This window comes from Ammospiza caudacuta, chromosome 12 (genome assembly GCF_027887145.1).
Source record: "Ammospiza caudacuta isolate bAmmCau1 chromosome 12, bAmmCau1.pri, whole genome shotgun sequence".
NCBI classification, from domain to species: Eukaryota; Metazoa; Chordata; class Aves; order Passeriformes; family Passerellidae; genus Ammospiza; species Ammospiza caudacuta.
Genome location: NC_080604.1, coordinates 15,707,529 through 15,731,415, shown reverse-complemented (window position 1 = coordinate 15,731,415; position 23,887 = coordinate 15,707,529). Strand labels below are relative to the sequence as shown.

General features: G+C 44.2%; 2 protein-coding genes across 3 annotated transcripts in view; both read right to left on the bottom strand.

The window, feature by feature from the left end:
* Nucleotides 1-371: 371 nt before the first annotated feature.
* Nucleotides 372-3,796, bottom strand: SNTN (sentan, cilia apical structure protein). The gene is made up of 4 exons (XM_058813127.1): nucleotides 3,591-3,796; nucleotides 2,953-2,987; nucleotides 2,079-2,218; nucleotides 372-650 (listed from the first exon to the last, which is right to left on the bottom strand). The coding sequence occupies exons 1-4, from the start codon at nucleotides 3,794-3,796 to the stop codon at nucleotides 492-494; spliced, it is 540 nt and encodes a 179-aa protein (XP_058669110.1). The 3' UTR covers nucleotides 372-491.
* Nucleotides 3,797-8,981: 5,185 nt separating this feature from the next.
* Nucleotides 8,982-23,887, bottom strand: part of SYNPR (synaptoporin) — a 98,175-nt gene continuing 83,269 nt past the window's right edge. For both annotated transcript variants that reach the window (XM_058812894.1, XM_058812893.1), the window contains 3 exons: nucleotides 20,018-20,216; nucleotides 11,897-12,088; nucleotides 8,982-10,844 (listed from right to left, as the gene is read on the bottom strand). In XM_058812894.1, the coding sequence (XP_058668877.1) occupies nucleotides 10,578-10,844; nucleotides 11,897-12,088; nucleotides 20,018-20,216 (658 nt within the window). In that variant the 3' untranslated portion in view covers nucleotides 8,982-10,577. The remainder of the gene's footprint in view (nucleotides 10,845-11,896; nucleotides 12,089-20,017; nucleotides 20,217-23,887) is intronic.

The window sequence follows — 23,887 nt, the reverse complement described above, 5'->3', positions numbered from 1 at the left end:
TACCTAAGACAGGAACAGCTTTTGTGGTCATTGCCCATTGTGAAACCCATCACTGGTGACCCAAGCTCAGGGGTGACAGTCCCTGGGGTGGATGGGAGAGCCCAGGGAGCTGGGCAGCCCTGATTCCAGGGGAGTTGCACATTTTGGCAGCTGTGTCTCCATCATGTCCCACACCACCACAGGGAGAGGATGGAGAGCCTGGGCTGCCTTTCCTGGCATTGAACTGGGCTGGGGGCTGCCCCCAGCTGATTACCTGCTCTTGCCCCCAGCAGGAGCCAGTCACCCACTCTGCAAAGCACAAATGGAAGGGACACAAATCCCTGAGCACCAACTTCATGGAGTGTCTCAAGAGAGGAGTAAGTTCAGCCAGGCTTGGACACAACTTTATTCCATTTAAAAGGGACCAGCACAGGGTATCCAGGCACTCTGTGTGTACCTCACTTATGCTTTCCTCATATGCTACCAGGCCATTTCTTCTTTAAAATCACAGATCATTTTGTGGTTTTCACATTTTTGATCTCCTGCAGCAGGTCAGACATTAGAGTGAGACTGACTAACAAGATCATGAAGTCTTCAAAATTAATTTTGTTCTCTGATTCCTCATCCAAGGAAGAAATTATTTCCTGGTATTTTGGTTTGTTTTCTTGGCCCTATGGAGGATTTTAAATGAAAAAAAAAAAAAAAAAAGAGCATGAAATTCCTTTTTTATTGCATCACTAAAAAAAGAAAGACATCTACTTATGTAAATATTAATGTATTTTTTATTTTCCCATTCAGGTTGTTATGTCAACATTCATATTAGTTTTTCAAGAGAAATTCAAACAGAAATATTATTGTAGTCAGAAAGGAGAACAACCAGTCCTCAAAGTTTCCATCAGAATCCAGCATATATCTTTATGTCTAAAAGACACCTAATTTATGACTGAAAATCTGCCAATGATGATGATACAGCTGGTAACTGTTAGATAAAAAAGGGAGCCCTGTGTCCTGATAAAACTGGGAGGAGGAAACAACCAACCCTCTTAAATTGAATATTCAAATATGTACAAATACATATTGTGAAGGTCTCAGAAACTGTTGATTTTACAGGCATAACTTTAATACTGCTACTCCTGGTCCTCTTGGGCATTCTTGTTGGAATGGATTATTAGAATTCTGTAACATATCTATTATTTATATTTCCTAACGAAAAATCCTTGCTAGAGTTCCAGGGTCATTTTTTAGCTTAATTTCCAAACCATCTCAGGATCCCAAGCTTAATTGCTTCCAGTAATATTTTCAATTCTTTTTCAATAAGGTGCCTCATTTCTAATTTGGTGCCAATTTGCCCTCCCCAACCGGTCATGTGATCTTGTCATTTTGGGAAGGAAAGGTATTACCTCTCTCATTTACTTATTTGAACTCTTTTTTATTAGTCCAATATAACTTTTCCTACCACTTGATAATTTTTTATTTTCGTGGGGTTTTTTTGTTTGTTTTTTTGGTGTTTTTTTGTTTGTTTGTTTGTTTTTTAATTTACAGAGGGAAAATAAACCCCTGTGGGAAGTTCACAGCCACAAGTGCTGCTGTGATGGTTTTTCACCACACCTTTCTGCCCCTTTCTCCCAGGAACCCCACCAGTGACAGCAGAGAACACAGAACATGGCTCTGCAGAACAGGGCTGGCCTCAGTGCTCTGGCAAGCCACCAAACACCTCATTAAATACCATGAGTTTCTTCTCTTCCTAAAACCAGCTTCTTGTTATCTTCCAAGGGTTTCAATTTAGTTGGTTGGTTGGTGTTTTTTTTTGTTGTTTTGGTTTTTTTTTGCAATTGCCCTGTTTTCTTTAAACAAATTCAAGCAGCAATCAGCTGTGGTTTGTTGCTGTGCTCCTCCTTTGGCCCTGTGTTAGACACAGGCTCAACGTAAAGCAACTCAGTCACAGAATTTGTTTGTCCCAAACGCCTCAAGTCTCCCTTGGGATGACCCCATGGACTGCCTGATGCTGGCCAAGCTGCAGGAGAGAGCCTGAGCTGCCATTCCTGCACCCAGAGTGCCCAGGGCTGTCCCAGCGCCACCCAGCCAGCAGATCCCCTCACCTGGATGAAGTGCCAGAACTGGGATTGCAGTAAGCTCTTGGTTTCAGACTTGCTGAGCTTGCTCTCAGGGTCAGCATGGTTGTTATACACCAAAGCTGCTGTAGCAAAAGCCTTTTCAAGGTCTGAGCCTTTTCTTAGAGCTGGAGGGAGGAAAAGTTTATCCAAAAAAAAAAAAAAAAAAAGGCTTTTGAGATATAATTGAAAGGAATCTGTTAAAACCATCCAGGGTGGGTGGAAACCTGTGTAGTTTCATTAAAGTTAATGAGACTGAAACTGTTTATACCCACAGAGGATGTGGCCCAGATTTTATTTGGAATGGGCCAGCACCATGCCTCATATCCCATGCAATCACACCCTGAAGGGAGCTTTCCCTCAGAGCCAGGGCTGTGGCACAGCACGGGGCTTGGGACCCACCTGGCCTGTCCTGACCCTGGGCATCCAGCAGGGACCTGCCACACCACAGGGACAGGCCATGGTGGCCATCTCCAGGATGCATTTGGAGCCCCAGAGACCTGCACCAGGGAAAACAGGGCCCCTTTGGGAGCATCCCTGTGCTGCACCAGTGCTGCACCTCAGCATTATGGCAAGCTTGGGATCTGGGCTGGATCCATCCCACCCTTGTGCATGACTCTGAAATACTGATGCTCAAAAGCTCTGCCAGCAGGGCTTACACAGATGATTTATGCTGTGATTTTTTTATGAAAAGGCAAACACAGGACGAGATGTGACAGCACAGGGACCCATGAGACCCTCCTGACTTGCACCAGCTGAGGATCTGCACAACCTCTGCAAGCCCTGTGACACTGCCAGAACTTTCTGCACGTGGGCTGTGAATGACCTGAACCCCAAAGGGGCAGTGAAGGGCTCCCCTTACCTTTTATTGATGCCAGCTGCTTGGCAATGGGTACGCTGGTGGTGAGAAAGCAGAGAGGCACAATTATCACTTGGTAAATTGTGTTGGGTATTGAGTTTCTCCATGAATGAGCTTGCTCATTTCTGTTTTATTTAATCACCCAGGAACTCAGGGCTTCCCAAGGGACAGTGTCTTTCCTGCACAGTGGAAAGGAAAATGGCCTCTACAAGAAGCACAAGAACATCACACAGCTTCTAATCCCTCACCTGAGAGAGTAGCCTGGAGTTGTAACTAAAGCTGATTATTAATTTTAAGTGAGGGACATTGCAACACACTTCATGTAATTTCTTCATGAACATGAAAGAGGCCCCAGAGGTTTCTTAGTTTTATGCTCATTCCCAGGAAAGTGGAGAGGGGTCTGCCATCCCCTCCTCACCAACGCTCTCAGTTTGGAGCAGACACATAGCTTTTATTTCCAGCAGGACTCACATTTGTGAGAATCACCCCCCTGCTTTCAATCAAAACCTAAAACCTGCTTACCTTGTGCTGAATTGCTGAAAACTAATTACAGAGCATGTGATAGAGACAAACACACCCAGATGATGAGTTCCAACACAAATGGCAGATCACCCAGATGCCACAACAAAGAGATGACTTACCCCTTGGGCATGCCTGCAGCAGCTGGAGGGCCTTTTTTGGTGGCAGCAGGAGCAGGCTGACTGACTGAGTACTGCTTCATACTGGGAACACTTGTTCTGCAGCCACACATCTCCAGGCCAGGCTGTTTGTGATCTCCAGGCAACGGGGTAATAGCAAGCAGGTGGATGGAAGCTCTGCCCCGTGGAAGCAGCCTGCTTGTAGCCATGCCTATCAATAATGCAAACACTACCTGGGAATCCTGGAGCCACTGAAATACCCCAGTCTGCAGCAGGAAGGCACTGCTGGGCTGGCAAGCAGTGGGGCTTGAATTTCACAGGGGAATTTGACAGAAACAAACCCAGATCATAATGGAACCTGGATCCTCTCAGACCTATGGGGATGTAACTTTGCATCGGGAATAACTTTGACATTGCATCCACTCATCTATACAAATTATAATTTTAATGAGAAACATTCCTGCTGTGGGATAACGTAACTTGCCCCAAGCTACAAAGTGAGTTATTCCTGCAGCCAGAGCTGGAATCCAAGCATTTCCTAGCTCCTGATCCAGCATTTATCCTAGGTGAGCACACTCCTGCTCTAATATTTATTCTATTTCCCCGTCACGGTGCAAAGAGCCCTGCTCTGCCTCCAAACCAGCTCCAAGGCAGCCCCCAGCAGGGAGCCTGGGCTGTGCTTCCCACCCGAGCAGGGAGTGCTGCTTCCCCAAGCAGCTCGGAGCCATATGGCAGAGCAGGCGCGCATTAGAGGAACTGGAAGGGCTCCAGTGAACTTTGTTATTTATTGGCATGGATAGTGCTATTAGAAAACACAGCTTGTCACACTGCCTAGCTCCATGCACGGGCTCCTCTCTGCCTAGAGGTGTCTAGACAGGATAACTTCAAGTTTAAAGACAAAGCAGGCAGTTTAATTTCAGGGTGGTCTCTTAATAGGTGGTGACTTCAGCTACCTCACCCAGCTCATCGTTCCTGGTGAAAGGATACAATACTGATGTTAAAACTGCCCATGATGAGACTTTATGTAACGGGACACACAAAGGAGACTGCAACAGATGGCCCAGAGAATTAAAATGTTTTCCTCATTTAGTAGAAGCTAAATTACTGAAGGCTAATGAATAAGGATGTTCACCACCTTACCGTTCCTGGATTTTAATTATCTTAAAAAGCATGGGAAAAGAGAACCTTTAATTTTCCATCTAAGAGTGTCATTACTCAAACAATTCAGAGCCTTTTTCTGAGAGGTTTAAGCTGTCTTAGATCTCTAGTGCATTCTTTAGGACTGGCTCATGAATAAAACAGAGCCTGTAATTGCAATGACGAAGCCAAAACACATATAATCAATGCTCATTATTCCATCAATTAACACACTAAAATTAAACAAGAATTCAGGCTTAGTAATCTGCCATCAACTAAAAAAAAAAAAAAAAAAAGAGAGAGTCTTGATATCATGTTGAAGTGATAATTCCTTTTCACATCTGTTGAACCATACATGAAAAGCCTTACATCCTGGTTAATATGTGGAATGGGGATGTTTGGTCTTAGCATCCAAGGTGAAAAATGAGAGTGAGAAACAGACTCCGTTTCCTGTTTATCAGTGGCAGGCAGTACTGTGAGCGGGCTGGCAAACCCAGCCCTCTGTGTTTTGGGATCTTTCCACTGCAGATCAGATTTCAGCTCACAGTTGTTTTAATCTCACCGACTTTTGAGAGCCTGAGCTCTAGAACAGGTGATTTGCTTTGCTGGGGTAGTAGCAAGTTCAGACAAACCTGGGGTTCATTATCCCTCTAGGATACACTAATTAACGTGTGCAGGAGCATTTGTGCCTGACAGATAAGGGGTAGCATGAGGATAACCCTTGCCTTTGCAGATGATCAGCTTTGAAGTTTGAGATTTTGGCTGTGCGTGTAGCTCGAGTATTCTGGTCAAGGTGTGTGTGGAGCCAGGCCATCTGCTCTGTAGCTATTTTGGTACACACTATTTATGTTTGAAATATCCAGGTGCCTTTATTGGTCAATTTTTAGCATGTTTCACACGTTAACAATCCTGTCTGCGCAAAATACGCAACCTGCCACTTCAAACTGCAAAATCCTTACAGGCAGTTCACTTAAAATAATTGCCACTGCAAAGAGCCACAGCCTCTGCCTCACTTTTGGTATTTTCCTGGAGACTTCCTCCTCCTTTTTTAAGGAAATGCTTTTTGCCTTTCAGAAGGCTGATATTGTGAAACGTGTGTGTGTGTGACAGAGCCCTGACTCCCTTAGAGATGACCTGGGTGGGGCAGGATCCTAGGGACACAGGCAGGAGGGAATACCTGAAACAGCAGACACACTCACACCTCCTGGCCTCTCAGGTTTCATTTCACCAGCAAACCCTTCAGCAGCTGCAGGAGAAGAGCTGCAAACATGCACCCAGGCAGGTAATAGCTTGAATTCTTCACTCAGAGAAGCTGTGGCTGTCCCATCCCTGGAAGTGTCCAGGGCCAGGTTGGACAGGGCTTGGAGCAGCTTGGGATAGTGGAAGGTGTCCCTGCCCATGGCAATGGGTATGGAACCAGATGAACTTTAATCCTGAAAATACTATTGCCAAGTAATTTTCCCTCTGAGAATGGTTTTTTATAGGATATTTAGATTTCAGAAAGGCAGCTATTAGAATCTCATTAATGGGGGACAAAAGAATAAAAATGTAACAGCAGGAAGTAAATGCAACAAACAGGATGCCTTCTCACTGAACTATTAAAATTTCATATAGCAATGCTAAGATCTTCATAATAAAGATAGATGTCAGTGACAAATGATGGTATAATCAGGACCAGATATATTAATAGCAAAATACAATTAATTGCTGATGTTGTAGAATTCCAAAAAGAAAAGCTCCTGCATTTAGCAGAAGCTGGGAATAGAAAGAAATCCTAAAAAAGAATATTGAAGTTAGGGGAGAGCACAAGCTAAGTAGACCATCTATTCACATACATAACAAATTTTGACTAAGATCTTTCTTAAAACCAGTGGACAAAGGACTAAATGCTTGTGACATGATATGGCATAATGAGAAGAACTTTTTTCAGAAAAGGATTAAATAATACAGTGGCAGTTTTTAATCAGTAGCTCTTAATCTGTCTGTCATATTAACTGTGAAACTCTGGAGATATTGTCAGGAGCAGACTACAGGGAGGTGCAATGCATGTTGATGCCACTGCCTCTTATATCAGCACATCACAGTTTCAGCCAAGATTGATTCAGAGCTACAGCCTGGATTGCTCTTTCAATTTGAGAGCCTATAAAGATTTGAAATAATTAACCTAATCAGGTCAGGCGATTGTAACATGAATTCATGCAACAAGAGCACAAACTTTCTCCAAGTCTTAGCCATCACTGAGGCTCTGTTATGTGCAGATCAATGGCCACAATGAAGGAGATCTGGCCATCAGGAAAAATATCACACACAAAAACCCCAACCCCATCCAGCCAGGACAGAGCCCTGTGGGCTGTGTTTGCATCTGAACTCACCCTTGTCTCCCTGAAGTGCTGGGCAGGAGGTGGAGCGGGCTCAGAGCCAGTGGTACCCAGGGCAGGGGATGCTCTTTGCAGAGCTGGAGGGAGCATTGGTGCTCCAGGAGCAATGGGGGAAACCCAAACCAGCAGGTGAATGTGCCCCTTCCTTGGCCTCTGAGGCACCTGGAGAGACAGTCCTGTGCTCCTCCCTCCCCACCACACTCACCAGATGCACCTGCCTCTCCCCCATAGCTTCACACTTGATAATGCAAATATGCTCCTAACTTGGGTAGCTGAGAAATGGGCTATAAAGAGAAACACATGGGAAAACAGGCGGGACAGCACAAAGATCAAGGAACATGTTTTTTCTCTCCTAGGCTGACCTAGTTATTCAACTAACTGGCAGAGATACTCTAATGATGAAGCAGGGAAGCAAGGAGGCTGCCAGCAGCAGTTTCACAAAGGATGCTTGAGTTTACTTTGCTATTTGTCTTAAATCCAGGTAACATCAAATACAGTCTTTTTCATAAGTTGCACAACCCTTGGCTATGGAGTCCCCATCCCCAGCAGAAATAAACTTTCAATTTCTCAGCAACTACAAAAGGATGAGACTCAAATCTAGAGGAAGACAGAGAAAACATTCAGATACATTTTCTTACATAACACAGACAAGTGCATGCATCATTTTTGTTTTCCCTTTTGCTGCTGCCATACTTTATTAACCTGAGAAGCTATGGATAGAGATTTTTCTTCCCTCCTAATTCAGAGTGAAGATTACAGTCCCCAAAGGGTAACAATTGGCTCAACTGTTCTGTACAGCAGCCAGGAGCTGAGGTACCTGTAAATACCTGGCCAGCTGGGTAAAGCAAGAGCGAGTCTTCCATTAAAATATGTGCCTCCTACACTACTTTTTGTTAACTCTTCAACCAGTTCTGCCCTTCATGAGAAACCCTTAGACCTGGAGTTACATAAATAGTGCCCAAAATATGACATAAACTTAATTCTGTTCTAAGCCTTGTATCAAAAACTGCCCTTTCTCCAGGGGTGTGAATTCCAGAAAGCTGCAGTCCTGTGCTCACACAAGAATTTAGTCTGATTTGAAATGCAGGAATAAACCAAAGCAAAACTCATTTCCATCCCTCAGCATTGGATAGAAAAGTTTAGGAATGGGAGCCTGCTGATTTGAGTATAAAAGTTCATGAAGAGAAAGGTAGTTGACACAAAAGCTATTTCTAGTGGAGAATCTTAGATATGGGAGCTCAGCTTGGGATATTCCTCATCAACTAATAGAAAGGGAATTTAAAAGAACAACAAAAAAAAAAAAAAGAAAAAAGAGTAGAAGCAGGAATACATGGGAGAAGGTATGAAGAGCACACATCCCATCACACCCCTTGCCACACATACAGGTTTCACTTTCTCCTGACCTGCCAATGTCCAACATTTTTCCAAACTTAAAAGAAAACCAACCAACCAAACAAAACCACCTCCCCCAAACAAACAACCCCAAAACAAAAAAAAATCACATAAAAAACCCCAAACAAATTAACCAAGAGCCAAAATAACATTTTTCGTTTACCCAGAAAATTGTACTTTGCCTTCATTTGGAATAGGAGAATGTTTAGATATTCCAGTTTGTTTTCTCTACAACTCACACATATCTTTCCAGCAATCCTCAGAACTGGGATGGGTGGCACACTACTGGGCTAGTCCTACTGACAGTGGAAAGAGAGGTGAAGAGGCAGGCAGGTATTAAACTGCACACTTTTAATTTTTTTAAAAAACTTGTGATACTGACCTTTAATGACAGGTGTCTGCAGAAGTGTTGTACTCCACTGTACATTAACACAACCCCGATAAAAGTGTTGGAAAACAGTAAGAATATGACCAATAAGGTCAGGCATAGGAATAGTTATTTTTCTTTAATAGTTATCTTTGTCATTTGGCAGTGACATTTCAATATTAACATACTCTGAAAACATGCATTGTATGCAATAACTTTATTAGGGTCAAATAGATATCACAATATAGATTCATCCACTGAGTAGCCATAAATTGGTTACAACAATCATAGAAGAGACTAAGCTGTTTTAAGCTAAGATGCTTTCAACATTACAGCTCATACAATAAGATTATATACTGATACACTTTGATCTAGAAATGCAGATGATCAGTTTTGATTAGTACATTGTGCTTCAGGCTTTCATTTGTGTCAATGCATCCCATATGCTGTAGTGAGGGAGGGCTGAATTTCCCAGGGAGGAATCCAAACAGGCTACAAGGCTGGCTCTGGCTCTTTCAGGACGAGTTCCTCTGAGCCTGGGTTATTTGGTCAATCCAGTTACATTCTCCATTAGCACCAAGCTAGCGCTCAGAGCAGCAATCTAACAGAGGGATATCTAACAATCTTGAAACAGCACGGACAGAAAGGTTTTCTTCCCATCAAAGGGCATAAAGGAATATTTATGCTTTGTAAGGTCACAACAATACGTGCGGTTTTCATGTTGCCGTGTCAAGCAACAGGGCGTTTCCACATGATTTTGTGTACTGATATCTGCACCTCTGTTATCTTAGTTAAATAAATACCTTTGTAAACATATAACACAGTTACTTGGTCCTTATTCTCCACAGCTCACATTAAAAGATTCACAAAACATCCATAGAAATAGTGATTTATAGAAGGAATACTTAGCTGAGTTAAATGGAATAAACATTGGTCAGGTACCATAGATACTACTGAATGCCATTTCAAGGAAAAACAGTTTAGTTACAAAGCATTCAGAACTTGGGTAAGCCATATATTCAACTCTGCAAAATATATAAAAGATGCATACTTCTTTTAAACAGACATTTAACAAAATGTAGTGGCAGAAGTCGAGAAGTTCCATTTACACAGTCCAGACATTTGGTAGTATGAAACTGCTTATCCATGCACTAAATTACAGATGGATGACTCAGTTAACTGAAATAATAGTAAAATCTTCTGAAACAAAAAGGTATAACCAAAACAAACTCTCTGAAGAGTCACAGACAGGCAGTTCTGAAAATTTAGGTGCAATGTTACATGCATGGATATACAGAATAATCTGTAGAAATCATAGTAAAACACTTCTGTTTTTCACCAAAATGCAGAAGGAAATTCAATTATATTATGCATATTAAATACTACAGACTTGAGGCTACAAAAAGCTTCTACCATCTTAACACATACAAAACTACCATAAAGTTATCTCTACAGTACCTACTACAACAGCAACTCCAGGTCACCGGCGAGGAGCACATCCCCTGTGTCTGGCTAATCAGGGAAAGAAAGGCCAACTCCAGCCCCCTGGCCACCTCCCATCTGCCAAAGGAGGTGGGCTTAGACCTTCAATGGACATTAAACACTGTGTTGTAGTATGAATTTATGTAGAACCCTTAAAAATCTGGTGCCACTGAAACTTGAGACCTGTTAAACTCTCTACTTGCGAGGGGTGCAAGAGCTTGTGCTGCGTGAACCCTAAATCTGATTAGAGAAGGAGGTTGGCCCGCTCTGCCCATAGCTCTGGGACTGGCCATATTCACCCACCTGGCCATAGGAGCCTGGCTGGTTGTAGCCACCAGCTGGCCCATAGCTGTCTTGGTTGTAGCCACCTTGGTTGTAGCCCCCGGGCTGCTTCTCCATGGTGTCCGCAGCGTGCCGCTGGCCCGAGGAATGCCAGCCCGTCTCCTTAAACACAAACCAAATGTTGCCTGCCCACAGGATAAAGTTCAAGTAGCCAAAGACCTGGGTGGGAAGAAGAGGAGCTCGTCACCAGCAGCCACAATCTCACAGCTCAACCTAATGTTATGGTCCCCACCATAACACTAGGTCCTGGGGAAAGGCAAAGCTGCTCCCAACCTCTCCTTCCCAAGGACAAGAGGAAATGGCCTCAAGTTGTGCAAGAGGAGGCCCAGATTGGTTATTAGGAAAAATCTCTTCACTGAAACTATTGTCAAGCACTGGAACAGGCTGCCCAGGGAAGTAGTGGGGTCACCATCTGTGGGGTAAGTGTAGATGTGGCATCTGGGGATAGGTTTAGTGCTGGACTTGGCAGTGCTGGCTTAGTGGTTGGACACCATAATCTTAGAGATCTTTGTGGTTGGACTCCGTAATCTTAGAGATCTTTTCCAACCTAAATGATTCTCTGATTGTCCCAAAACCTGCAGGAAAATTTTCTCAGCTTTGGAGCAAATTCCTAAATTCATCTCCCTTAGCTGTAGCTCACAAGGTGTCTGCTTTGCTTTTTGTTTTCAAAATAAAGGTCAAGTTTTTAGAACAAAAATTTTTTTTTGCTTGAAAACATAATCTAGTTTAAAGAAAATGTGGAAAGATAAAATTGAAAGAAACTAATTAAAAAAGAGAGCTCTTAATTGGTCAGGTGGCCTAGAGGGATTTTTTGTGTTTATTTTTTTTTAACATGCTGAAGTCCAATTTTATGTTGGTTTTTTGGAGGATTTTTAGAAGAATCTGTAAGGCACAAACATTTCCTTCTAAAGGAGCACACAGACCCCTTTGCAAAAGAGTTGTAGTGAGCAAGTTAAAAGCAGAGGGGCAAACAATGCACTTGGACAGCCACTTTGCTTTTTCCCCATCCCAGCCCTGCACACTCACCCTGCTGCTGCTCCATGGCAGAGCTGCTGTGAGTCACAGCCTGCCTTTCCCTGCAGCAAGACTGCACTTCCAATTAAATCATGTCAGCTAACTGGTTTACACCAGTCAATTTAGGTCAATACACAGCTAAAAGATGAAAATACACTGCAAGGTAAGGGTGAACAGCAGCAGTAAAAGTCACTTACAACCGAAGTGTTGAGGCTTGACATAACAGGGCTGCGAACAGGCAAGCATTTGTTGGACTGCTGTTTGCAGGCAGACATCAGCAGCAGCACTTCATCAGGGTCAGTTGCAACCTTTACATCTGACAGTCCTTTAGCCCAAGCAGATGAGCTCACTAGCCACAAGAATGAGAAGACCACTGTCACAATGAAATCCTAAAAGACAAATTAGTTAGAAGCATTATACTGGTGTGTCCGTTGGAAAGGAAAAAAAATATTAAAAATCACCAGAAAACTCAAAGCTTGTGTCAGAGGAGGGAAATACCAAGAGCTTGTTACTTAGTGGAAGGTTGTGTTACTGTCATCTCCCGCAGAGCTAATTTTCAGAAGTGCTTGGCACACCTAATGGGGCAGAGCCCCTGGGCTGACATTTGCATCTCGGGCCTTGAGGCAAGATTCCCACAAACACGTGGCTGGTACCCACATGTGAGGATGCTGATCTGCCTTGAAAATGTGGCAGTTCAGAGCACCAGGCTGATGCATTGGGATGAATTACAAAATACAGATGCCTGTAAACAAGATGGGCCCTCCTGAGGGCTGGGTCTTGCCCTGGGTACTCCTACAGACAGTCAGGGTGGGTTTCCAATAGGAAGTGTTTCTGTCCTAGGGAAAACCTGAAATTGGCTAATCCTCAGGTACCAGATGAGGAGTTTTCTCACCAGCCACAGGTAAGGCCAAATGTCCCTGCTGCATGAGCCATGCAGCCACTAATTACCATGAGTGAGCAAGTAAACAGCAAGACTTGCCAAGCAGAGACTCCTCCCTGGCCTGGTAAAGCACTGGTTCCTAATTCCCATCCATGTGAAAAGAGGGGAGAAGGTGGGGTGGTCCCTCCAGGTCCCAGCAGCTCTGCTCTGATCCACTCTGCTCACTTTCCCCTTGAAAGACTCTCGGGAGCATGCACAGGCATAAACTTCTCCTTGTCTTAGCCAGAACAAGTGGCCAAGTGACACTGTTGTTGTGTGGGTTTGGGGGGAAAGGAGGGAGGAGGTGTGATTTTTCAAGCTTTCTTGTGTCTTGCTAAAACAGAAGAGCCTTTCTGCTGTCATATTTCATCCCATCTGTCAGCCCACAACAGATGGCAGAGGTGCCAAAGTCTAACATACCACTAACTGCATCGCTGCGTCTTGATATCCCACCTCCCGTGGGGCTGCTTCCCCTTCCCCCTTGCAAAATAAAGGTGTGCATGGAAGGGAGGGAAAACACTCATTAAGAACCCAGCGTTTCAGGTTGCTTCTCAAAGAAACAAGCAATCTCTAGGAAACACCATTCTCATGCACAGCACAGCTGACATTTGGGGAAGGAGCTCTCCATGGCACCCCAGGGGTGCAGGCCGTGAGCCCCGTCATGATGGATGAGGCACCAGTCAATAAAGGGAGCCTTGAACAAAGGATGTCTCCACTGACGCAGATGGGATTAAATTAACTGTGCTTGGATGCTTTCCCAAAGGATACATCCTTCTCTTTTAACAATTTGCTTTCTGCAGGCCTGTGTCTGCCACCGAGCTCTGAGTTCCTCTGACCTCCCTCGTGCTGCCCAACTGGGCTCTCGAAGAGCGTGAAGCCCAGGATTTGACAACTCCCTTAGCACCCAAAGAGACTCCATGAGGCATATAGCCCAGAGTAATTCTTCTTCTCAGGGATATTTCCAGCAAGAGAAATTACTGTATCTCATATATTTTAGCAGTGAATGAGAAAGAGATTCCTAGAGGCAACGGTTCAATTGCAAACGTTCCCTAAAAATTCCAGCTGGTAGAAAGACGAGATGTTTGCTGAGCTGTGGATGATGATGGGAGATGCTTTTTATTTGCTGTGAGGTTTGACATGCTATCAACCCAGATGCCAAGCTTTGGACTGACACAAGAGATGGGGACACAGCAGAGTTTTGGGGAATGTATTTTCCAAATGCCAAGCAACCCTCTCCTAGTGCCACCACATTTGAAGCAAACTAAACCCAGCTCTGTAATCAGTGCACTGGCAGTGTCAATTAAAGAAATGCATAACAGCAGGTAGAAATTTAAAGCAAACAGAGACAAACTGACTAAAACTAATGCAACACAGGAGATCAAACTTGCTAAAAAGAGAAAAACTTCAAAAGCAAGCAAAGTTCTTGAAGCAGGTGACAGCAGCAGGGGTACAGACCTGCTGTTGAGCTTACAGGCCCATGTTGGAGAGGCTCATTGCACAAATTACTGCATCTGCATGATACAGTCTGACTGGTGGTATAGCCCATGTCCTGGGCTGTAAGTCCTTCTAGATCATCCCATGGCACTGTGCAGCTGAGGGGATGGCCCTAAAGGCATTAAGTATTTCATGTTATTTCTCAGATCTTGCCTTTCCCATCATACACCATGCTTCTCCTGACTTCCTCTGCTCCCCTGTGCCAGGATGTTCACAAAGTCTAAAACCCTGCCCTCTGTGCTACAAACTCCCCTATTTCAGAGCAGGTCAGAGCCTTGGGGAAAGGGCTCTTGCTCCTGGGGTATCAGGATCAGCTCTTGTAGAGAGGAGCTCCCAAAAACTGTAAAGTCTGGTTGGGTGCAAGAAACACACTGAACCAGAAGTGAAAGATGGCACAGTGGGACTCAAAGAGGAAACCATACAGCCTGGTCAACAGCTGGCCAAGGAGACAGGACACAAAGTCTAATGGAACACTGGGATTTTTTCAGTAGGTGCTCTCATCAGGGCTACATGGCCGGACTCAGGCTTTTTCTGCCTCCCCTCTACAATGCAAGGATCAAAATGTATGATTCTGCATCTAGAGTGAACTTGCTTCTTTCTATTTGTGTTGAATCTTTGAGAACCTTCAGCTTTGGCTGGAACCTGAACCTCTCTTGTTTTCAAGTGGGTTTGCATTCCTGGCTGAACATTTTCACAGCTCTGGGTGGAACAGAGTTACAAGATAATGACATGCTGAAAATAAAAGTGAATTTCAAGCTAAGCTGTTCTGTGGCTTAATGTCTATCTGGGGAATTTCTCCTTGGTAATTAAGGCCAGAGTGCCTGCATACTGAAACATACTAAAACAAATATTGCATTTCAATGTTTAATATCCCTATAGCATGGGTGAGTCTTTTTTTCCTTTGGAACAAAATAATTTTTTGTAGTTGCTCTCTTAAAATGATGTCCAGATCTCTTGAGTGTGTATTCTTGTATGATTACACCAAACTCCTAATTACTAAGTTTCTCACTCAGATCTCAGCTGAGATACTTTGCTCTGCCTACAGATGCCTTTGGGAAAAAAGGAAAACACAAACATGTAAAGAAAGGCAAAAACTGAAATTCAAAATCCTCAGAGTATACAAGGAGGGACTTTTTAAGATCCTGAAGTACGTGCAAAAACAAAAAAAAAATCCTTGCTGCCTTTTTCAAGTCAAAACTTGTTATTACTGAGTTTGCCAAAAATGTCTACTTGGAACAATTTTATACATTACACATTTTAGAATAGAACTGTGAAAGCCTTTTCTTTTTATAACAATTGAAACATTTTTCCTTGCTATGAAGCTACTTACTGGTTTCTGCAAAATGCCCCTCTTTAAAAGGGGCAGTCACTTACAGTCACTTAAGCCTCCTGAGCACAGTTTTGGATTGCCCAGTGTCTGGCATGACCTGACCCAGCCAAGAGCCTCACTCAGAAAGGGGCTGTGCTTCATCTGCTCCAGGCTGGTCAGTGGCTTTGCCAGCCCCTGAAGGCTGTGACACACATGTCCCTGCGTGCACTCTGTGCCCTGCTCTCCCTCCCAGCCACGTCTGCCAGGATGGGCCTGGGCTGTCATGGCTGGAAACAGGCAGAGACTCAGCTCTGGCCTGGCCAGAGTGCCCCTGGCATCCCTCCTGCCTCACAGAGCTGCAGCTGCTGCCTCGTAACTGACTGCCATGCAGGGCTCATGCAACAAAACCTTTCCATTTGTGAAAACCCCGTCACACATTCACAGCCTCCAAGGCAGCAGCTCCTCAAACGCTGAGGTCCACGAACGCTCCCAGTCAGAGCCTGTCTAGCACTGCCAACAGGCTTCATGGCCAGCCACGCAGGAACAGAGGGAGATTTCTTTACCCAGCAGAGGCAAACCGCTCAGGGGATTTGCTTTCACAGTCACAACCACCCTGAAGTTGAAGAAGTACCCCAGCAAGAGGCAGAGGCCTGGTCCCAGCCGGGCAAGCGGCCAGCAGCAGATTGCCGCAGGCAGCAAACGCCTTCCCACGGTGGCATTTTAGCTCTTTTTTGGTTTGAACCAGGTCCCACCCCAGATTTTCTGCCGAATGAAGCTTTGAAAGAATTACATGCTTCTTGCAATAGTGTAAGGCCTTGCAAGCTTGCTTCACAGGGAAGTGCAGAGCCTTTTGGGAGGCACCAGCATGTACAGCAAGGTCACCCTGGCTCGTGCTTTAAAAGGAGATGACAAGAGCAGGCTGAAACAGCTCTTTGAAATGCAAAGAAATAATCAGGTACTTCCTAATTTCATTTTTCAACTGTAAAGGATTCAGTCTTTTTTTTATAGATGGTCCTTTATTCTTTTCCTGTCTGTTTTTAGACAACTGAACATCGGTGAGGAAGTACAACATTTAACCAAAGAGGTGTCCAAAGAACAGACCTGGGTGTGCTTAACTCACTCAATCTGCAACATATGTAAGGAACCAAATGCCTTTCTGCATAATGTGATTATTCATGGGACTCCAGATGCAAAGGAAAGATCTCATCTTCTTAAGATATAAGCATCTTTATACACCATAAGAATGAGATTAGCAAGTAATCACTATAAAAACGAAATATCTCTTTTCAGGGCTATATCAGTCACCTTTCTTGGCTGAATAATTGTATGCTTTTATATTAATTGACTGGAATATTAATTAAGTGATTTACATTTATACATGAATGCATGTGGTTCCTCATGGCCAAGCTGTAACTTCCAGAGACAAACCTGAAGGCACCTAGGGTGTCAGCATGTGGATTTTCAATGGAACACATATGGGGTAAAGAAACCATAGGAAAAATAAGAAGCCTGAGTGATGGGGACTGATATACAATGACTATGCCTATTCTTTCTTTTCTGAGAGACATATGGAAGCATCCTATCCCCTACAATTTCAGCACAGCTGGGTTGGTTACTCTCTGCTTGCAAGAAGCTCCAAATGCACAGACCTGAAGCAGAGCATCAACACAGGGGCTGGCCTGGCAGCCCCAGGGTGCAGCTCATCTCTGCTCTCACCACAAACCAGCAGTGCCTCCCAGGTATGTGGTGTCAAACATGTGGGAACCAGCTTAGGTTGGTTTGGCCTGAGAGATGGGGATGTACTGAAAACTGGTGGCATTTTGTACATGGCATTCTTTAAAATCTAAGTCACCACCTCCAATTAATCTCTTTTAAAAGTTTCTGTCTCTTGAGCACTAATCAGTCACTGGAGAAGCAGCCTTGCCCCCATTGTAACCACCAAGGTGAGACCCCAGCTCCTCGCTGCACACATGCACCATGTGGGAGCTCACAGTGGAATGAAAATCACAGCTGAGGTTTGCAGAGCTCAGAAACACACAGCATGTTTCTGTGAGGTACTAATCCCTGGCAATCTCTCCTTGTTCCTTCAGAAACTGGGACTCCAAGGTCCTCTCTTAGGCTCTTCTATCTGTATGAACCCCTCAGAGGATCCCTCAGGGAGCCAGCAAGGGAAGCAGAGGCTGAAGAGTGCAAGGACTCATCATTCCCTGTGGGAATGGGTGAGTAACACAACCAGGGCCCTGTGTGACCAAAATAAAGACTTTTATCCCCAAAACCTGACAGGCAACATTAGCAACAGAAATGGTTTACTGCATAGTGAATAAACACACCCCTGCCATCCAAACAGGCAGGGAGCAGTTATCTGCTTCTCCCACTGGAAATATTTCCTTGCTATCATGCCTCACTCCACACTGAATGCTAAAATATTTTTCCACAGTTAAAGTGATGCTTTGCTGAGATCTCAGCACATGCAGATTCATTTCCTTGTATCTGTATAAACAAAGTAAACTTGAAACACTTGTGACTGAAATTTTCCCTGCAAGTTTCTTGTGACTTATTGGTCATTAAATTCCTTATAATCATATCTTCTGCACCCAGTTAGGCTTCTGCAATTTGGTAATGCATTGATGGTGACTGCCTGTGCAGGGGCCTTTTGAAAAATATTATAAAATTTCAAGTGAAAGGGGTTTTTTCCTCTCCCGACTTCTCCTGTCATACTCATTTTTCAAATCCTGAAAATTCGTCAGGAAAAAAAGGCAGTTCTGAGAGGGTGCTGCTTAAAGGCAGATGTCATCCCAGACTGAGAAAATACGAAGCCAAGAGGAAGTACAAGGCTTAAAACAGGAATGGTTTTAACCATGAAATTGTGATCAGGCACTGCAGCAGAAGCAAGGATGGATGAAACTATTATCTTCAAACTCTTCACAAAGAGAGAAAAACTGGTAGTCTGGACAAGGTGCCTGATGCACTGATCCTGCCAGGTGATGAAACAGAGTGAGGGCTGCCCTGCCTCCTGCACCAACACGTGCTGCACCAGAGATTTCTGCAGCACTTTTCTTTGGAAGGAGCAATCTCAGGGATGAGACATACTCACACATCTGATCTGATACACGTCAGCTCAGAGCAGCATCTGCCTGGAGCTGGAGGATACATTGCCTGCCTCCTGCACAGAGCATGTGTCACCCCTTAGGTGAGCACTGCAGCCCTGAGAAGCTCCTTTTCACTCCATGTTTTCTTTTTCCTTGACCACTGAATTCCTCCTGGCTACAGCTGCCAGCCTTTTCTCCAACTGGGGCTCTGCATTTTCCCTACAACTCCACTGCACAGAGGGACTCACACCTGTCCTCAGCCAGACTGTGGTGCTGCAATCATTGCACTGGACAGTGTCCAGGGACACCAGCAAGGATGTGCTCCAGGAAAAAAAGGTTCTTTATTTCTAAAAATGCCAAAAACAACAGAGCTTGCAGTGCACAGGATTTGCAGATCATTTGGCTGGGGAAGATGGGACTCTCCTCCTGTCAGGCATAACCTGACCACAACCCTCAGAACCACTCACCAGCAGGAGCTGCTTTTGCTGTAGGACAAACTCAAAAGCATCTTTATATTCTGAAAAAAATAAGGTCATATAGCCTTGGTTTAAATACTGTGAAATTGCAAACAGAGGCTTTGGTGACAGACACTGGTTAAATTTAACCTGTAGATTCAATTACAATCCATTACACAGAACAAATTAAGTCAATGTGATGTTAATGCTGTAGCAGATTGTGCCATGCATCCTGAGACAGACACTGCAGCAGCTGTTTCAGGAAAGTCCTGGACAAAGGCAAGTGGCCACATCATGATGTGACATATTAATACCATTGTTTCTCTTTCCTTTTTCTATTGCTACAGAGGATAATGTGGTTGGTCAAAAGTAAGAATTATTTTCCACAAGAAAATTAAGATGTAAGAATTCTGCAACAAATCCTTTGATGAGATTTTGAAATGAGACCTTACTTGATACCAAGAAGAAGCAAGGCACTTTATTTACTCTTTAAATAAAGGGCACCCCTTTATTTTCCTTGTTCTTTGGCTCCTCTGTGAGGACTTCCTTACATTTCCACACCATTTTCTAGGAAAGGTCCCAGTGTGTTGGTTTGGCACAGCCTGATTTTTGGTAGCAGGAGAGGAGCACAGGGGTGGCTTCTGTGAGAAGCTGCTGGAAGCTTCCACCATGTCCAACAGAGCCAACCTCTGATAATCTCCTCTTTCCTTTTTTCCCCCATAAACAAAGCTCTGCTATCATAGGGCTGAGATCCCAATTCTGCTACCACTCAGCTACATGTTCATTATTTGTGTGATCATCATCACTGCGGGCATTGGGAGAGAAGCACAGGATTTCACGAGTACATATTGGACTGAACTCCTCCTGCACACAGCCTACATTACCTTTGATGTTAAAATATTACATCACCATTAAGACAAAAAAGCAGGTGAATGCAGAGATGCTTTGGGCAGGACACCTGGATATCCCAGACCATGCCAAAACCTCAACAACCGAGAAAGCAGGAGGCGAAGACCATGCCTGAAAACACTGGAAATGCTGCAAACACTTACAATTAAAGGCCCTCTGTTGTTCTCACGGTACTTGTTCTGGAAGAAGATGTAAACCACAGTGGCAGCCAGCGAGTAGAGGAAGGCGAAGACCGCGATGGTGACGAAGAACTCCGCCGAGGAGGAGAAGTCCCCGATCAAGGCGAGCGTCTCCCGGCGCTTGCCTTCACAAGTGGGAGCCTCAAAATTCACTTGATGCAACCTGGAAAACATCCCATGGAGCAGCAGGTGAAGCACAGAAAATGGGAGCTGTTATCTGAATAAAGATTAATACATTTGCTCTGTCTCGTTCCCAATGCACATTGATCCCTGTGAATAACTGGCAGCTGTGGGCAGAGCCCTGTGAGTGTCAGGGTGAGACTGAGCACATGAACACATCTTTTAATCAATCCCAGAGAAAAGTTTATGTTCCAGGGGTTTGGTACAACCCTCCCCATCCTCTCTGGGGTTTTGCCATGGCAACAACTGAAAAAGGATAACATGAGAAACAATTTGATTCTCAGATTCTTACAGTCCAGGCAGCAGAAAACAGAGTCTTATCCTCAGGACTAAGCCCATGGGATACCCGTGTTTGGATGTTCACAATTCCTTGCATCAAAATGTCTGGTGCAGAGCTAGCTGTGGCTGTTAGCCCATAGGGCTGCAAGCCACACAGTGCTTCTACATTAAAGGCTTTTAAAATCAAGCTGCAGCAGAAATACACAACTTGGATCAAAGAAAAAGTCTGCATGCCCTGGTTTAAGCAACCTAAGCTCTAACTTCATACTCATGACTGTTTGTGAGTGACTGAACTAATAGATTTATAGTTCTGTCTGGAAGCTTCTGTGACAGACATTTTTCTGCAATAATTTTAATTCCTAATTCAGAAAAAGAAAGGGGATCCATGGAGGGGCCATTTTGGCAGGTCCTGTTGCACGGCCCAGATTCACAGTGGGGACGTGGAGCCCAATGAGGGATGACGTTGTTCTGCCCTGCACAGGCTGAGTAAAGGGGACGAAGCCAGCAGCAATTAAAGAACTGATGATCTGGTGCTGAGAAAGGATTAGGCCTTCTGGGAGACATTCCTCTGCTCAAGGGCAATTAATGTGTGTAACAGCAAGCCAATGGGAGCAGCAGCCATAACTATATTTGGCTAAATAAAAAGTTAATTCCCCAGATGAAAACAAAGAACCCACAGCAGAAATCACAAGATGGGTTAATGGTCATTGGAGGATTGGGGGACTTTTTGCTTTTGCTGGTCCTGATTAAATGTACCCAAACATGTAGGCAGAACCTTTTCATCAGTGGTTGATGAATAACACCAGTTATTTGCTCCAGAGGTTTTATTCCCCGTCATTGTAGTAGTGGTGGGATTAAAACAAAAACCAAGTCTGCCCAGATTGCAGAGGTGAGCAGTGGCTGAATCACCTTTCCAGCGTAAAGCCAGCAAAGCCTGATGAAATCTGAACACATGAGAGAAATCCTAATGCCAGTGATGTTTCCTGACTTGACTGTCTTTACAGCAGAGTTTTCTTCCCCTCCCCAGGAGCCCTGAACACAGGCTGGACAGCATGTGGTGCTGCAAGTAGCAGCTCAAAGTCCTGTGCATACCAAAGAGGAAACTACTTAGGGAATATTTCTACCAAGATTCAGACTTGGAGTTGCTGCCCACCTCTGCCCCTCTGACTGTCCACTGTCAACACAGCCCAGTCTCATCATCAACAACCACTAGCCTTTACAAAACATGGTAAAGCAACTGAGACCATGTTCATTTTCTATTCTCTGTTTTCCTGACTGCACCTTAGTTCTGAATCGTAAGCCAGAAAAAAATATTCATATATTAACACCCCACTTGTACCTTCCCAGGAGTGCTTTTATGGCCAGGCACCTGTCAGGGATACGAGATCACAGAAACCTTCCTCCATCAAGTTATTTTTATTCACTTGCTTTTCCTTTTAGATTTCCTTGGTCTCTAAGAGGATGTGCAGTAATTGGTGCCTCTTGTGGCCACCTCACCTCTGTCAAAACAGCCGAGATCTCTGCTCTGCAAAGGGCCCCAAAATAGACCATGATTCAGACCTGGGAAGAGGAGCTGTGACAGGCAGGAGAAGTGAGGCAGCCAAGACCTGCGGTGCTTAGGGTGGATGCTGACTGTACATGATACATCTGAAAAGTTTCTTTAAGGCAGGGGAGGATCACTGACAGAAAATCCACTTTCACTAATCAAAGCCTTTTTGATCTGGAATGGCATCTCCAAGAGAAAGCTCTGATTTTTTCCCCGCTGATGTTGCTGAGTCAGCCTTTCTGGGGGCAGGATGGCTTGGGGATGACTCACAAAACATTAATTGCCTCCACCTCTCACTTTTGATACAATTCTACCTGTTCTGTCTCTTATTTCCTCTGACTTACTCTTCTTTCATCTTCTCTTATCTCTCTTTGTTTACACCCCACCTTTTCCTTCAAGTCACCCTTGGCCAGTGTCCTCCTTCTGCTGCTTTTCCAATTTCCAGCACCACACCTCCATTCCACCTTCGACTCTCCATTTGCTAAACAAAATCAGGAGCCCCAAGAGTGACCCTTTGCAATCACACCCTTTGCACTTTGTTAACATTTGTTGGGCTGCATTAACAGAAACGATTTTCACTGATTGATGGGCAATGCAAATAAGGAACACAACAGTAATGAATTTACTTAATTAGGGAAAACTTTCCCCCTGTAAGTTCCTCCAGGGTTTCTTTGGCCTTGTACTGCACTGAGTATTGCTATTAATACAGAAATAAAGCTCCTGCCTTTGGAATGTGACCTTGCATCCCACATTCAGCAGAGCTGCACTAAGGTCATCCTCGCTGTCCATGGTTACCAGCACCATCCTTTTGTTAACAGCAGCTGCCATGGCCAAGGCATCCAGGCCCAAATTCCCTCAAATTCACTCCAGTCTGAAGTAAGTCCACCAAAGGCAGTCAAGTTTCACTGATGAAGTCACAGTAATTAAGGGCTTCTGAGGCTTCTTCCACCACTTGGCAAACTTTCCATTGCCACGGAAAATATGATGACAAGACAGTTGTATTGTCTAGCTTGACAAGATCAAAGGAGGGCAGGAATGTTTTACAGTGAAAAAGGGGATTTTTTCATTGTTCCACAGCAGCAAAGAGCAGTTACATTTTCAGATGCTAATTACCCTTGCTCTGAAAAGAACACATGAAGCCAGACACATTGAACAAAGCTACAGCTGTTACATGTGCATGGGGGAGCAAAAGTTGTGCTCTCTCCATGTGAACATGAAGTTCCCTTTTCTTCCTGAGCCTCAGTACAATATTGAAGCCACAGCTTTCTTTTACTCATAGCCTTCCACTTTTTTTTGAGCAGCTTAATTCACCTGATGATCCTTGAGCATGAAAATAGTCAGAGCCAACCTCCCCAAAGACCTGTCTCACTCCACCAGCAGAAGGGTGAGTGATCTAATATTGTCTGATTCACCCCCTTCAACAATGCACACAGGGCTTAAACTTGAAGCCAACAGAACACACAATTAACACAAGAATGTGCTCAAATGTTATTGATGAACCAGCATAGATTTCCTCTCATGGGCTTTGATTAGTGTGTGGATTAATAAATAGCAGATAAAGTTCTGCCTCCAAAAAATTCTCAATGGGGGTTAGTGTTTCTCCATTCCTTTAGCAGGATCTAGTGAAAAACAGGCAAAAAAAAAAAAGCAAAAGCTCTGTTTTGGCAGGTTGTCCTATTTTCTGAAAATAGCATCTTGTAATCCACCCTCCAACTTGTCTACAACATGCTGGAATAAAATCTGCAACACCCACACACGTGCTTGCAAAAACCCGGAGATCCATTATCTTTTCACTGGGCTCTATTTCCCCCCAACTTGTTTCTGGAACT